The sequence below is a fragment of the Gambusia affinis genome, linkage group LG24 (assembly GCF_019740435.1).
Source record: "Gambusia affinis linkage group LG24, SWU_Gaff_1.0, whole genome shotgun sequence".
Lineage (NCBI taxonomy): Eukaryota > Metazoa > Chordata > Actinopteri > Cyprinodontiformes > Poeciliidae > Gambusia > Gambusia affinis.
In genome coordinates this window covers 11,235,778-11,252,996 of record NC_057891.1, presented here as the reverse complement: position 1 = coordinate 11,252,996, position 17,219 = coordinate 11,235,778, and the positions used below count along the sequence as shown (strand labels likewise).

The window sequence follows — 17,219 nt, the reverse complement described above, 5'->3', positions numbered from 1 at the left end:
GTATACCTCATTTGCTTGTTTGTTGTTAACAGAACTCCTGCGTTAGCAATCTTCACAATAAGAGCGTTTTGAGAGCAAAATAAGAGCATGAATGTAAAGGTTTAAGTACTTGACAGCCAACAACACAGATGTCAAACTTTATGCTGGAAACATAGAAAACAGCCACGTAAAATTAGCGCTTTAGAATTTAGTTGGAAAAATTAATTTAGGGGAAGCTAAATGTGCCAAACTCATTCAAAGATAGCAAAAATGCTAATGGGCTAAAAGAAATCTAGCTCTGCTTTGCTATAAACAGATTAGCATTAGTGTGACCACAACAATACCACAAAGGTATTTTTGGGTATTATTATCCTGTGGTTGTTAGCATTGTTGCTAGCAGACTGATTAATTTCACAACTTTAGGCATAATACCAGAAAAAAATGTTTTCTTTTGGTATGTAGCTCTTTAACTAAATTTATTCGCTTTTGCCCATGATAGTAGTCCCACTACAATCAGTTTCAACTTAATACTATATAATATTAACTCTTTACTGTCTCCATAAATCCATTTGTAGATAGATTTATGGACACAGACACTTAAAGCCAACTTATGCAATACTATATTACATTAGGCAAGCCCCATTAAACTGTAAAGCAGAAGTAGTTAATATTCAGCCTTCATTGTGTTGGATGATCCAAACTATCAGCATAATTACTACAACTGAGAAGGTGGTCTATGTCAGTGTACAGTATGTCTCCAGTTTGAGGTCATATTTCTAATTGTGAGAAATCATCAGATTGAGGAGACAACATTTGTGGAAGCACCGTTATTCAACGAAAAGCTTGTAAATCCAGAAAGACATCTACTTCCTGACTGGACCACAAGTTTGGTGCAAGCACACACACACACACACAAATTCTGGGTCACATCAGCCTCTTGTTAACGAGCATCTAGAGAAACGGGTTTTAACAGGAACTTTAACAAGTTCTGGCAGAACCTGACGGTGGTCTCTCCCCCCCCCTCCCGGTCCCCGCTCACCTGTCCATCATCCCCACACAGTCCTGGAGCCGTGGCCCGATGCACCTGCAGGGCAGAGAAACCAGAGAGAGTGTCTATTAAATCAGGGACAGGTTATGAGCAGACCTCATGTTGTCTTTCCTCCCTGTCAGTCAGTCGTCTCCTGGTGGGGTGGGGGGTGGAGGGGGAGCGCCTGGAAAATGGAAGCAGGGCTGACCACTTGTCAAGGTATCAGGTAAGAGGTGTTTGGGCTGGAGGGCAACGCTTTTGTTTTGGTGTGATATTTGAAAGCTCGTGGTCGCACAAGAGTCAGTCAGCAAAGCAAAGCAAAGCACAGAAATGGAAGAAACCTGAGGATGTAAATATCCTCTCCAACTACATCTGCTTTAAGGCGGAGAATTCAGAAACGAGGTCGATATACTCCTCCTCTCCTGAAGAACAGGACTGAGGTTGAACGAGTCGCAGTGTGAGGTTGTGTTGGAGGTGCAGACAGGTCAGTGTAGGTGGCTTGGAGATTCATCTGTTCTGCTGTGATAGGGTTTACTGCAGCCTGCTGGCCGCCGCCACTTTATTTAGCTCCTTTTACAACATGCTTTATTAAATAATAATAAAACACAGAAACAATCGAGATTACACTCCACAGAAAGCAGGAAAGTATTTTTAGTTTTTAATAAACATCAGAAGCCCTAAATCACTGTTTTATATTACTGAGCGACGGCGCATGGCAACAGTAGATAAATCCACTCTCTCCGCTTTCCTCCTTCAAGTTCCCAGAAAAAAACGGCTTCTAGTTCAAAGCTCACTGGAGACGTGAAGTCTTGTGCTTGCAGTGATTTGTTCCAAGTGTTTATGATGGCTGATTCTGATTGGCTTTTGGGCCAATCAGTGAATTTCATGTTCATTTCTTGGTATTCAGGGATTTTAATTGCCTGGCAACGCTCGGTTAACACACCTACCGATTAAATTAAAACAAAAACAAATTATTACAGAAAAAAATCCTATTCCAACGTCATTAGCCAGTTACAGAGTATAACAATATTTTCATGCAGTGCTCCTAAATACTCCCATGTTATACACTATTATTATTTTCCTGCCAGGCACCTTAAGTTTGCTGTTCAAACCATTTCAAAATGGTCGGGGCAGCTTTAAGGGAACTCCAGTGTTTTGGACTTTAAGGAAATGACCATTAAAGATGGTGTATACAAAAAAAGGAATGGATATTAAGAAGAAAGTAAATGCAAAGTCCGTAGTGATCAAGTAGCGGAAGGAAGGAAATCCTCCAAATGAATGCTAATGAAAATTAAACGGGCAAATAATCAGCCTTTAAAGAAAAGCTGTTATTAATTTGAAAAGGTGTGCGGTGTGCATGTTATTTCCTATCTGTCTCAGCAATCTCTGCTGCTGGAGGGGAGTTCAGATGAAAGGTGTTTCAGTGGAAAGTGATGGGAACAGCAGGTGAGCAGGAAGTGATTAGAGCGCACTCGTCACTGCTCATTAAATCCCGATCCGTGTGTTGTGGCTTTTGAGCAGCAGGGTAGACGCAGGAGAAGATTTCCGGAATTACTGTGTTAGAGCACACAAAACACAACAAATTGGCCAGAAAATGAGGGGAGCTGGCTCAGTCTGGAATTAAACTGGTGACAACTGAGGCTCTGTCAGAGCTGCCTCAGAGTCAAATAAACAGCCTAGCAATTGGCTAATTAGCTACAAATCATGTTGGAGTTAATTAATGAAGCCAAGAACAACCTTTTGATTTGATCAACATTTTGTATATTTTTATACAAATGTAGAAGTGAAAACAAAAGAGCTTTAAGTGAAAAAATTGTTCTTAATTGTATATTTATCCTTAATGGCAGCAGAAAATACACCCTACATTGTGATGTTATCACTTCCTGTTTCAACATTCGAAATGAAGTGAATGGTGATTTTGCCACATCAACTTTGGATCATTTCCTATTATGAAAACTTCAGTTTTTGTCTTGACTTTATCATCTTTGTGCCTTCGATCTAAGAAGACCTGGTTGAGAGGACCAAAGCCTTAAGCTAGCATGTTGCATAATAAACGTGGCATATTTATGAATACTAGATAGCATTTTACCTTTCAGTAGATGCAGTACAAAGCTAATGTACTATAGCACGAAGCTAGCATATCATAGTGCTAGCTAATATACCATAACATCAAGCTAACATACCATAATACCAATCTAGCGTACATAAGACCAAGCTAGCATATCATAGCACCTAGCTAATGTACCATAACATAAAGCTAACATACCATAACACCAATCTAGCGTACATAAGACCAAGCTAGCATATCGTAGCACCTAGCTAATATACCATAGCATCAAGCTAACATACCATAACACCAATCTAGCGTACATAAGACCAAGCTAGCATATCATAGCACCTAGGTAGGTCATCTAAGCTAGCAAATTCTACAACAAAAATGTTTGATATGGTGTTCATCCAGCTAAACTTTGACAAGGTCACCAAAAACCAAACTCAATTAATGTCAGAACTTTGGCCAGTGAAAACGTACCTCTGCTGGGAAAGAAGGGGATGTTTCCTTTCTATATCAACGGTTGACTTCAAATGGCAATTTCAAAATATCCAAGACAACATCCACACTGGTAATCTTTAATGTTGTCGGTGTTCTAACAAACAGACGTGTTGTGAGACCTTACATCGACTACTATAGTGTTCCAGCGGCTCAGAAGACCATACATGTAGCTTCACGTCACACACAACACTTCCCCTTTAGTATTCCGGTGCAACCAGAAAATAGTTTGTCTTCTCTATAAGAAATGAGTCCTGCAGCAACAATAACACCTGATAATGAGCTAAATCTGACCCTTCTGAACCGAATGAATGCAGCTCTTGTTCAATTGTCCCTTTGCTTTATTTATCTGCAGCCAGCCGTCTGCTTTATGGTTTCCTCAGCTCATATCTCCCCCTCCTCCTGCTGTTTGGCTGCTCCCTGCCCCTTTGCTAACAGTTGATCTGGTTTTGCTCCATTAAGGTCGACAGAGCAAAGGCACTTCCCTTTTGTAATGCCTTGAAAGGCTGGGGCAACATACTGAGAGTGACTAGCAGTTGAACAGATAAGAGAAACGGATAAACTTTCAGACATATGAAGCCTATCTTCACGCATCCTTCCTCTCTTACCCCTGGGTGCAGTTGGCGTGGCAGGGATGACACTCGTTGTTGGCCTTGGCGTATTTGAAAATGAAGCTGTTGGCGCCCTGCAGTCCATCGGGGCACTTCTCCACACAGTTGGGCCCGTCTTTGAAGTGAAGGCATTTTACACACTGGTCTGGACCCTGGGAGTTTAGAAGAAGAAGAAACAGGGAGATGAGAAGATGAGTCACGACGAGGAGGAGGGAGGAGGAGGCAGTTGACAAGGGGCGAATGAAGAGCAAAGAGGTGGCGGATGCAGTAACAGGATTAGTGGGCCAACCGAACAAAGAAAGGCAAGCTGAGAAAAAAAGATACATGAAGAGGTAATGCTGAAAAAAAGAAGAAGAAGGGAAATAGAATGAGAAATGAGCGGAGAGAACAAAATTGAGCAAAATCGAATTCAAAAACCGGCAAATTGTGTCACCTTAGCTCACTTCCTATCGCGGCTAATTTAGCCTGGCAGAACCCGCGCGGATTCCATCCGGCGATTTATAATGTGCAGAGCAAAAATTACCCAGAGTGTATTCTGAGGCAGCCTCGCTGAAATTGCCAAAATGCATGAAAAAAATCAGGCCATGTCAAAAAGCAGCGCGTGGTGAAAGTGATGGAGGAGATGACAAACGGTAACTGAGCAAAACGCTCAGCTGCAGCCGCATCATGAATAAGTAAGATGGCTAGTGAAGAGTGAGCAGGGATAAAAGTGCGGGGGGAAAAAAAACAAACCCCAGACTGTACTCAGCGTGTTTACGCGTCTGATGGAAAGATGGTGTCGACGAATCGAATAAAAAAAAAAAAACTTGACTTACAATTCTGGGGAGGCGGCGGAGTTTGTATGCGTATGCTGGAGCCGCTGTCTGGATGAAGTTCAGGGAGTTTTGGCACCACGCTCTGCTGCTAATGACTACCACAGTGACCTGATGGACAGCCTTTCCAAGTCTGACAAATCCGGCCACACGCCATCAATAAACATTATTCTCACACTGCATGTTTGTGCGTGTCGGTGCGGGCGCATACGGATGTCTCAATGTGGTCGCATATGTATGCATGTTTGAGCGGGCGCGGATGACCGACTCTGGTGTTATTTACTACTCAGATGTGAGCGGCATCTTAACGTCGGCGGCGTGCGTGCGTCGCTGAGGAGTCGCTCTCTTTTCCGTCTCTTGTTCCTTTTCTCACGGGGCGGCCAGAAAAGGTTAGTCACACAAATCACTTTATTCATCCAAATCAGCCATGCAGGACATTGGGTTCGTCTCCCCGTAATGCACCTTTGCAAATATGAACCTGGGTATTGTGTAAATAAACATATCACGTCCACATTTGGTGTGCTAGTCGACAATATGTTCCACTGATTCGTCTAAAAACTTTGGGAGTTGCTGAGAATAGAGGAGGAAACTGCGGAATGTTCTTATTTTCTGTACTGCCCAGGCGGTGACAAATGTTTGTGAACTGAAACAAAGCTTGAACCTTCTGATAAACACATCAAAAATACATGTATTATTAATTAATAACGATTCAGCGGTCAACAGTTCACTGTGGTTTATTTGAAGTTATCCAACGACTCTGTCTAGAAGGTTAAAAGTAAGACAATTGTTACTTAATGGCTTAGTCTGGTAGCCATTCGCTAAAATGAAGCAAAATGAAGTTAATCAATGTTTGCATTAGCTAAAACGAAGCCGAAAGCTACATAAGGGTTTCATTTAGATGTAACGAGCTAATGGTTACAAACAGTTGACCCTTGATTTACTCTTGAAAAGTCCAGCTAATGATTCCCAACAACTACTTTATAAAGCAAAGTATAACTTAACCATCAGCTCACTATAGTCATCAGCTAAGAGCCAAAAAATGACTAAGAATTGATTTTTTAAGTCATCGGCTAACGGTTGCCAAAAATACTTTTTGGTTTATATTAATGTTACACACAACGGATCTTGTGTTTAGTCTAAAACTTTTCGACATTCGGGCCAAAATAGTTGAGATGAAAATGATCGGAGGCCACAGATATTAAAATAAAAACTGTCATGAAATTTTAGACTTTAGCAGGACAATAAACAAAGAAAATAGTCCGATGTTGCCAAAAGAGACAGGTAAGTTGTCATAGATGTGAAATTGCACTTTTTTTTTAGAAGAAGAAAGAGAAATGTCTACTACTTCCTATTATTATAGGTGGTTAATTTTTTTTTTTCTATTTTGTAAAAGAATAAAAATTGTCTATGCTGAGCAACATAAGCAGACGATGTGGTACTTTACCGTCCTGTTTTGTAAAGTTGAACGTGTGGAGGGTGGAGAGGCGGAGTTAGGACGCACTTCCTGGGTGGGGGCTTGGAACCCCCACCTAGTTCTAGTTTGACATTGTGACACATTTCCACGCTCCGCTTTTGTAAACTCTGCCTGGTAACTTTCTCAGTGCAGGAAGAAGCCTTTACACAAGTCTCTAAAAGTTAGTTTATATGAAGGTTAGGACATAATCGTTTTTGTTGCTTGTGTCGAATGTGTATGTGCGCCTGCTGGGAGCTAAACAGGAGTGGTAGTTCATCATTTCTCCCATTACCTTCCATTCACCTTTGCAAACAGCACCTACACTTACTCAAACCCCATGCGGAAAACAGATAGACTCCAACAAAATAAGTTCACTTCAGACGATATGAAACTATCTTGAGCAGACAAATGAGGAGTCTCTTTCCAGATTCCTCAAGTGCGTTCGTAGGCAAAAAAAAAAAAAAAAAAAAGGCGGCTCGGTTCGATCCGGCGGGTCTTACCGGGCCAAGACACGTTAGGCTGTTTCCGTCCATCTTCTCGCATTGGCTGTCGCAGTCCAGGCACACGGATCCATTGGCAAATTCCCGCGCTTCCCTGATGGAAGGCAAGAAGATCAAAACAGTGATGCATGGATTATAGATCTGAGTGTACTCACACTGAAATATTGATCAGGAGAACACTACAGTAGGCTATAAGAAGACTGTTACATCAGTATCGCCCTGGCTTGTTCACTGGAGTAGCAGATGTGTTTTCTGCCATCGACTTGTCTTTTTTCTGGCAGTTTCACTTGCAGCAGTCTGGTCAGCCTGGATGTTTATTTTAACCGACATCCATAAAGACAAGACTGATGGAAAAAAAAAAAAAAAACAGCTTTTTTTTTTTTTTTTTTTACAGTCATGAAACTCATAGAAATAGAAATTCGCTTTGGAGAGAGTGAAAGGGAATGAACAAAGCGAGCGCATTAGGACGGGATAACGAGGTTTGAAAATGTAGACTAAAAGTGAAAAAGAAAACATGTTTTCTTTTTTTTTCTTTTTTATCCCCGCCAGAAAGGATGGTTACTGTTTTCTGCAGATTGTAGCAGATCTGCCAGAGCCTTTGTTCAGCCAGTTAAAGCAATATAGTTGGTTTTGTTTTCATCTAAAGGAGAAGACAGTAAACAATAGAGCTCAATATTGGGTACATACACTGCAATTACAGTGGCAGGAGCTCAGCACTGCCTCAGGCCACAGTGTTCCGCCCCGTGAGTGTGTGTGTGAGTGTGTGTGGGTGTGTGTGTGTGTGCGGCAGGTTGTGGGAATGTGTGCTGGCATCCGATCTATATGTTTCTGACTGTTTTTCTCTCTGCCCGAATCAGCGAATTATCATGCCTGTTTGAAGCGAGGCGTCTCCGGCGGATGGAGGACGCCTGCTGTCAATAGCAACCGCTGCCGATCAAAACCGCTTTTCACATCAGAGGGATCGATCGGCCGACGCGGAGGACGGACGCCCTCGGAGGAGGATTCGCCCCGCACCGGGCGAACCCTCTTTGGGATAACGAATCGGTGTGTTTTTGTTAGCTTGCAGTTTTATTGACGGAACACGGACGCAACAGTTTCCGCCTCATGATCCGGTTTTTCACAATTGGACACCGAGAAGCTCCCATCTCCTGTGGGCATTTGGGTTTTATGCGTTTTCGTGCAGTGAGTATATTTGAAAATCTTTTTGACGTAGCTACCAAAAAAGAAAAGAGACGTTCTGACACTCCCCGGGTTCAATGGGATCATATTAAAGGATGATTAAAGTGAAGATAAAATCCCAGTGTTCCTTTTTGCTGAGCTTTGATGTCAGACTGTCTTTTCTTCAAGCCGTCCCTCACTGGTTCATTTTAATCGGGGCAATTTGTTTCAAACATCCAAAGACACAACATGTCAGATTCTAGTGGTGAAAATGTTGACACAGGACTCAAAAGCAGGCTGTTAGCGCCGTTCTCCTTTGTCTTTCTTTCCCCCTTTTCCAAAAATAAATTAGATTGGTCTCCCAGACGCTGTGTCCAGGGGAATCATTTAAAAGAAGGCCAGGCGGTGGACAGATATCTTTTTTTTTTTGCCGGCTGAATGGGGTAAGAAACACGAAGGAGGATGGGTGAGAGACAAAGACCACTGTGGCGGCGCTCTCCAGGGTCATTTCCATTCTGTCAAAGCCGTTCCTCCTGATTGGCCCTCTTCACGGCTGAAAGTGTGTGCCAGGGCCCCATTGGGGGATGACCTGATGGGGGATTATCCCTGCTTTAGCAGGAATTTAAGCAGGACTGTGGCCCCGACCATTCAGACCTCAAAACATCCAGTGAACCAGAGCATGGTCAACCCACCAGAGCAACTTTTTAATTAAGCGTTTCCAGTGCCTCCCTTTACCCAGTTCCTCTCTCCTTCGCAAACCCCCAGCGGACACCATCTCAAGTCTTTTTCTTTTCCCCTCTTGCGCATGCCTTTGTTTTATTCAACAGACTTATAAACTGAGGGGAATTAGTGCCTTTGCTCATTAAGAATGGATATACAGAACAAGAGCGGAGTGGGCAATCTTAAGATTTAAAATCACCAACCTGAAAACATTTTTAATGAGCTCGCGCAAAATCCTTCAGAGATATAGGCTTCTGCAGGCCCAGAAAAAAAAGGAAGATATTAAACCAATCTGAAGTGAACTCAGTATAACCTAAAATAGTGGTGTTAAATCCAGAAAAATGTCTATTAAGAGATAGAAAGATTGAAATGAAAATTGGTAATGTAGACGAAGAAGGACGAGGAATGGCTAAATCTGGATTCGTCTTTATGCAGATGATAGAATATTCGTACAAATATGTTTTTTAAGAACAATACATTAGCTGTATTTGCCATCACAATTTTTTTCCTGTTTTTTTTAAAGTCATTTACTCGTCTCTGAATCAGACTTTGATTCAGAGACCAGGCATGACATTTTAACCACCTTAGTTAAGTACACGATCTTCAAACCTTTAGAGAAGACTTGGAATTCCCACTAATATTCTGGTTTCTGGGGATCAACCACAAAACAGATTTTTATCTACATACTTTATATAAATAAAATTTTATCCCACTCAAGAATCTTTAAATCAATTAAATTAATATTTCATCTGTAACCTGGTTCCAACCATTCTTGGTCTAACCTACTTGGAGTCAATTATTTCAGCTCTCATTAAGCAAATTAAAGCCTACACAACATACATTAACTGTATGTATGAAATAAAATGAACATAAAAAAGTTGTATATTTTGATTGATTATGCCTTACAGATAATGGATATTGATAATCTATTGTCTTAGAAAATAAAAACATTACACAAGATTACTAAAAACATTAATTTTAACAAAAATGTTAGACTATTGAGAAGAATGTTAATTCCTATGAACTCAATCCATGTTGGTTCTCTTGAAAGGATTTTGACTGAATCAAGAATCTCAAGGTTTCGGTTCTCGCTGTTGCTGATGCTTTTTACGACCACACCTTTTCCTTCCACTTCATTTTCTATGAATATGCTTGAATGATACGACACTCTGAACATCTCGCTTGTTCAGCAATTGCCTTTCCAAGCACCCAGCCTCTCTTTGTGGGTGGGTGGGTGGGGGAGGAGGGGTATCCATGACGATTGTGTCCTACTGACCCAGACTGAGACCTCAGGTGTTTTGAGTTCATTAGGGTGGGAAACCATGAACTTCCAAAATGCAACTTTCTACAACATTCTACTTTTTGGGGATACAAAATTTGCCACAAAAAACAAAATTACAATAAATATTTCGCTGCTTATTGAAATAATATAAAATAGCAATGATAAAAATATTGAACTCTTTCACAATAATCTCATTTTTTGAGATGTACCTGAACAATACAAAGCCACTCATGTTGCCTGGATGCTGCATATGAAAATGAGCTTCATTACATATCTGCTCATTTTTCTGTCATCAGGCGTTTGTTGATTTTAGGTTGGACATATTTTAATAACACGGATCAGGCCAGTCACACAAATCAACAGGCAGACATTGTGAATATCCCTGGCAGTATCATGCGTTGACTGTATTTACAGTAAAGGAAACAAGCACGCTTCAGAAGCTGCCAAACCACGAGCCTCTCCCTCGTCTTCTTCAAAGCTTTCGCTCTGAGCTGCTTTTTCCCCCCCGGCGACTTCAAAGCCTCCCTCCCACAAATGGCAGCGGAAAAGGACCAGCAACAAGTCAACATGACAGAGGGTTGCGTGCTCTCATAAACCCTCTCCAGAGGGAAACACAGCCCTGACATCACCGCTTTTGCCTCAGTGAAACAAAAAAGAAAAACAAAAAAGGCTGATTTATGTCTCGGCAGGCGCTGCTGGTGCAGCTTTATCTTAGACGGATGGTTCTGAGAGCCCCGATGCAAAACATTCCTTCACTCAACCAGGATTCATTCAAGGGGAACATCTAGAACAGGAGGTTTTAAAAAGAACTCCAAACCAACCTGGTTGTATAAGGGGGAGAAAAAAAAAACAAAAAAAACAATCCTAGATGATAGAAATCTTCGACATCTGTCACTGTTAGAAAACCACTTAGTAATATTTGAGAACAGTGGTTGGCCCCAGCTAGTTAAACATGCTAACCCTAAAGCACTAATCATAAACATTAGTTCTGCTGATGCTTCAACGCTATACCAACATGGTACTTAGCAAAAGCTAATGCTAAAGCACTAACTTAAGTCCAAGTTATATCTGCCGATGGCAAAAACTACATGAGCTCCAATTTAATTTTTACACAATTATACAATATGACTCTAAAAAGTGCTTAAATATTGTATTTATGTTTATATCTTATTGTCTGTTTTATTTTGTTCTTGGATGTTTCTTGTTTGAAATTAAGTTACTTGGGGGGGAAGAGAGAACTGCAGCCAAATCAGTCTTCACCCATGAATATCAATGTCTAACTGCTTGAAGCCCTTAACCAAAACTTTAACTTTATTCAACTGAAAGGTTACAAGTAAATTAGCGCCTTAGAATTTAGGGGAAGCCAGTTCAAAGTTAAACACTTTTAACGTTAGCAAAAGCGCTATGTTAAAAATAGCGCCATAACAGAAGTGTGCCCGCCATGTAGAGCACCGTATCCAGGAAAATGATCCACAGCACACAAACAACCAACAAGAACAGTCACAGGTGTGAAGAGGCACAACAGACAAAAACCAGTCAGTTCTTCCCTGCCTTTCAGTCAGCCTTCAGCTCAGAGCTGTAAACATTCATTCAGTCAGTCCAAATGGGCCATTTTCAATCGAATCCTTCAACAATACATTTCAATTGATCTTAGTGGATGGCTGTAACATCCTGCCAAATGCTCCTTTGACGGTTCACACTGTGAAATTCCTTATTGACTCACTTCATTACATCCACACCAATCTGCAATTAGACGTACCTCCTCCAGAGCCCTTGAGGATGTTTTGGCTTCATTGTTAGTGTATTAAAGCAGCTTAAACCGTCTTAAGCTGTTCGTCGCATGCTGAGAGAAATTAATGTGGCTTCATAAACCATAACGGTCGGCTGCTGATGATCTACGCAGTTGTCTCTCTGAGCGTTTTGGACTCTGTTCTCACCCGTCAAACAGGTTGCAGGACTCCACGCAGGTGCGGCCTCGTTTGAAGTAGCGGCAGGAGAGGCACTGGTCGGGCCCCGGGCCCCAACAGCCATCGTCCGAACACATGCGGTCGCACACCATCTGGTGCTGAGCTGTTGAGGAGGAAAGACATGAAGGAGTCATTTTTCCTGCCTAACAGTGTGGGATTCATCGGTATTCCCAACACCTCCGCGTGAAGAGAGTGCCTAATCCAGAAACCTTGCCCCCCGCCCCCCATTTCTTCTTTCCTGTCAAGCCGGAGCAATCAATCCACCTCATCGGACTCACTGGTTCCCCCATCCGATGAGTGACATAAGAAGTCCCTGGGGGCCTCCCGGAGGGGGGCCAGACCCTCTGTCAACAGCAGAGCAGTCAATGACATACAATAGGGCTGAGCCTAATAAAGAGGGCCTGTATTAGCTCCAATCGATCAAGCCCTGACACACATGCACACACACACTGGACTCATTAACCTGCTAATGAGTCCAGTTTCAAGATTAACTTTGAAACAGGAAGCCAAGATTTTGAAACTTTTCTGAAGATTTTCTAGACATCTCCGCTTCGTTTGTTGGATTTTCTCATCTGCTGAAGCCAGCTTTATAGTTCAGTAGTGTAGCAAAGATTGTTTGTGATTATGCGAGTCACAAAATTTAAGGAAGTAATCCTCCGAAACGCTTCGCTCAGCATCTAAACCAAACGCAGACCTCCAGGAACTCTGGCTCCAGCTTCAAACCCAGACAGAAATGATCTGCCGAACCCATAACATCTAACTCTATTTATCTAGAGTAGAAAACAATCAAATCAAACAGCGTAGTAATAACTGAACCCACCTCAGGGCTTTAATGTCACAATGAAGCTGAACGAGGCCTTTCACAGCCAGGTGGTAAGAGTCGAAAACTGATACTGTTGCCATGGACACGGGCATTTCAGTTTGTATTTGTGCTTGACAAACATGTAGGTTTTAACTTAATCAGAACACAGTGTATCGTTTTCATCTGAGGTCAAGGTCACATTTATTTATAAAGCCTGTTTCCAACAACAGAGGCTGCAGCAAAGTGCTTTACAAGGAAACAACAACCACAACGCCACAAGGCATCAAAAACCAAACGATAGACAGAATGAAGAGCTTAAAAGGCCGCTAGGCTAACAAAGACAGCTGGGACAGGAAGAGACACAACATGAAAAGACACACACACTCCTTATGTGAAAGAGTGAGCAGCTGATTTTTTTTTGTAAATTAAGTATTTAAAGCAACTGGTATTGAAACCAAAACTCCAAGAAGACACAGATAAAAGTTTGTTTAGTTAGTTTTTGCACTAAATGCCCCCCATATACTTCTAACAGAGACGGCGGAGCAGAGATACAGTTTCATGTATCATGTATGAGTACACAGTAAACAGTCTTCACATCTGTAGAAATGTTTTGAAAAATAAATTCATCTTTTATCACAGTAGGTGGTCCACAATGAAACAGAAAAGGAGAAGCGCCCACACCTCCAAATTGCATGTAAACCCCCCTATTATACTTGTTGATGTGAAAGCAAAGGAAGTTTAAAAATCATTTTTTAAATTTCAATACATTCATTCAAGTTGAGATGTAGATGATTAAAATGATGAGAATGAGTCTCTGCGCGTCTCCTTGACGATTTATGGAATACCTGGGCTTTTGCACGCATCTCCAGCAGGGGTTAAAGTCTTTAAAGTTCAGTCGGTTACTATCTTTACTTTCCTATTTTTTCCCATCCTATTCAGGGCTGAGTAAAGATCAGAGTTATCAAAATTCATTTCAATATTTAAAAAATAAAATAAAATCCAAATTAGACAGACCTTCTCTTTTTCTTCCTCATACCTGTAGTTTATATCGATACAGACTGAAAACAAACCCCCTCCTCCCTGACCACTTTAATAAGCTTTGAATGGACGTTAATTGGCTGCAGAGTTTGAGGAAAGTTCATTAAAGTAGCTGTTTATCAGAGAATGCTTTAAACAAATTTAAGGAACCAATTGGATTATAATTTCCTCCTGGTTTAATAAAGCGCAGAGCGGCTGCCTTCAGCTTTACTCCCAAAGAAAATTGGTTTTAATGTTGACAGCAAAACCGCTCTGCTGCGGGGAATATCCGGTCAAAAGAGGCTAACTGTGATGGTCACAATTTGTGTACAATTTTTGGGTACTCTGCCCACCTCTGATACTTTCATTTAGATGTGGCTATTCTTTTCTATAAGAAAAACTACTATAATCTAAGCTAGTAGTGGCGGACACACTTCCGCTATTCTCCTACCATAAATTCATTCAACTATTGTAGCTCTTGTCAACAATTTTCAAACCTTGAAGGCTCCCAGATGCAACATCCGTAGTTACTCACTGCACTCCTTGGGGTCCCGGTTGTTGCGGACGACGACCTTTTGGCTGGAGGTCCTGAAGAGCGACGTCCAGTTGACGGTGTTGTAGAAGCAGAGGCGGGTGTTGTTCATGATGTAGACGTTTCCGGCACTGATCTCGTTCAGAGATTGGAAGTGGAGGGCGGAGATCCAGAGCTGCTTCAGGATCAGCAGAGAAATGCCGGTCCCGCTGCAAGAGGAGAGAACCGCTCATGGTTGTGTTGGTCACTCTGGTACCATCATCATCATCCTTTAAGGTTCATGTGCCAATTCCGGCTCGCTATCGCTTTTAACGTATTCCTCCAGACTCTAAAGGGACACATAAATCGAACCGCCAAGATAACAGTGTGCTTAAATATTATTTTATCAATCAAATCAAATTTATTTGTTTACTGCCAAATTACATCAATCAGTTCCACCAAAGTTGTTTTGCGCAAAATAAACAAATCCCTGCACTTTATCGCACTGATACTCTAATACTTAAACGGGAGATTTTTTTGCAAATTATTGTTAAAAATGGTGAAAAACATTGGATCTAAGTAACTTTTTACTCCCACCTGCAGGTGGCAGTATTTCTTGCCTCTACTAAAACAGCAGCTTCAGCTTTACTTGATGTCAAGTTATAATTCTTAATGATACGGCGAGTCAGAAAGACAATCGGCAAATTCTGGAGGGACTGAAAAGATTTTTAAATTTTTTTATTTTTATTTTATTTTAAGAATTTCTTTGTATTTCAACAGTTTGGTAACCGGTTTTGTCCTGTCCCAAGCGAGCCTTTATAAGAACATTTATGATCCTGATTTGGTCCCCTCGCTGTAAGGGTTCTACGGAGTCGAGGTCAGTACTGCAAGCAGGTCCGCGGGCCCCAACAGAGACATCTGAACGTTTTTTTTCCAGTCGCTCGCTTGTTTTCCATCTCTCTGTACTGAGATTTTGTCAGATGCATCGCCAAGAAGCATTGTCACCACAAAGAACAACTTAATACTACAAAAAACTTTACTTCTTGTGCTAATTTTGTTTTTGTTGCATAACCAATGCATAACTCTGCATGCGTGTTACGCTTCCACCTGTATCAGTTGAATCCTACCTATAGAGAGATCTGCCTCCGATGGTCGCCAAGTTGGAGAAAACGCTCAGATCCGTCATGTTTTCAGGCCAAGACTGGATGTTCAGGTACCCTGAGAGCACACCACATGGACTTTGACTTTACACTTTCCTCAGATGTTCACTGCTGCTTTTTTTCTTTTTTGTTGTTTTTATAAGGGAATGATGAAAGGGGAAATGGAAGAAGGGTTTATTTCTTTGGTGGAGACATAAACAGAAAGCAGACTGCACTAATTAAAAGAATAGATTTCATACTTTGCACATTCAGTCTGGTTGCACTTGCCGTTTAATGACAGATTCTATCAGATCAGCCTCTATGGAAATGACATTAACAGGGATGAAGCAGGAAATGGCGGGGAGTGGAGTGGCCATTGCTCTATTTTATTGCTGGTGCTTCCATAATGAAAATGCAGTTTCACTCCATTAGCCGTTTGGTTCAACTGCAAGTCGTGGTTTAATATGAAGAAAAGCGGTTTGTAGACAAGCCCCTTTAGGGCCGTAAGAGCTAATGCATAAACATACACAAACACACGCACTCTGAAAGTCTGTCGAACCATCACGCACACATACAGTAAACACAAACCAAACGGGCCACCTGTGATCTCCTTGACGGTGCGGAAGACGCTGAGACGCTCCGGGTCCAAAGGTCCGATACCGTGGTACATGTCCCTATGAAACACACAGCAATCACTTCAGAGACCATCACTTCGTTCGAGACAAATTCAACAATTGTGTTCCTCTACCACCGTGCTTGGCAGCCGGTACACTGTGGTTCTGACCAAACATCGTCTACCGTGGTCTGCAACTTCCCCACTGATACAAACCTATAAATAAAGTACAATCCATCTCTGTTGGTCGATCCAGTAGAAATCTCTTGATCTTCTACAAGATCCAGAACTAGAGATCACAGGTCCAGAAGGGAAAGCCAAGGTTCCAAAGTTCCAAAGTCTCACCGCTGCCTAAGTTCTGGGTCTACATTCAAGTTTTCTTTTAGCAGCAAACAGAAACTTTCAAAGCACCCTGTTCTATAAAGTAAGTACATCTTAAAGTTCAACAGTTTGTAGCGTTGCCTTCAGGAATGATCCAAACCGTCTCACAGAGAACTTCATGGCTCTAGTTGCAAAACCAAGTCCGAAGCATCACTCCTACAGCACTGAGCTTGATCATTTGCATGAGTTTTGTTTTTCTTGTCTGGCTGGTATTCTGTTGGGTTTTTCTGCATTCTGGTCATACGTTACTAAGTGACCGATCTCGTTACTCACCCTTTGATGCCGGTGATGAGAAAGATGAGATTGCCGTTGATTTTGGTGCAGTTGATGAACTTGTCTATGTTGCTGGCGTCCACAGTCTGAGCCGTCTGCAGGCTGCCCGTCCCGATGCCGTCGCACACTGACAACGCAAACACAGTCGCACGTCAATCCGGTAGTTAGCGCTGCCATGACGAGGCGTCCTTGTAAGAACCACTGGAAGCCATTTTTCTTCCCCCTTGTAATGTTTCCCCCCCCCCATTCTCTTTCATCAAAATAAAGTCCTTTGGTGCTCCGGCGGGGCCGTGGCCCTGCTCCACGCATTTGAATTCTTTTGATGAAAGCACGGGCCAATCTCCATCCATTCCCTCTCCATAATGAATTCATTACATCTGCATTAATTACAGTCAGCCTGGCGTGAGCCAAGTGTTTCTGACACGG

At 41.9% G+C, this 17,219-nt stretch overlaps 1 protein-coding gene across 4 annotated transcripts in view; it reads right to left on the bottom strand.

Annotated features, from left to right (window-relative positions):
- The window catches only part of LOC122826847 (receptor tyrosine-protein kinase erbB-4-like), a 238,051-nt gene that overhangs the window by 40,510 nt on the left and 180,322 nt on the right, over nt 1-17,219 (bottom strand). For all 4 annotated transcript variants that reach the window (XM_044109169.1, XM_044109167.1, XM_044109166.1 and 1 more), the window contains exons 9-16: nt 16,794-16,920; nt 16,127-16,200; nt 15,515-15,605; nt 14,412-14,617; nt 12,028-12,160; nt 6,931-7,024; nt 4,163-4,317; nt 1,019-1,063 (exon numbers count right to left, since the gene is read on the bottom strand). In XM_044109169.1, the coding sequence (XP_043965104.1) occupies nt 1,019-1,063; nt 4,163-4,317; nt 6,931-7,024; nt 12,028-12,160; nt 14,412-14,617; nt 15,515-15,605; nt 16,127-16,200; nt 16,794-16,920 (925 nt within the window). The remainder of the gene's footprint in view (nt 1-1,018; nt 1,064-4,162; nt 4,318-6,930; nt 7,025-12,027; nt 12,161-14,411; nt 14,618-15,514; nt 15,606-16,126; nt 16,201-16,793; nt 16,921-17,219) is intronic.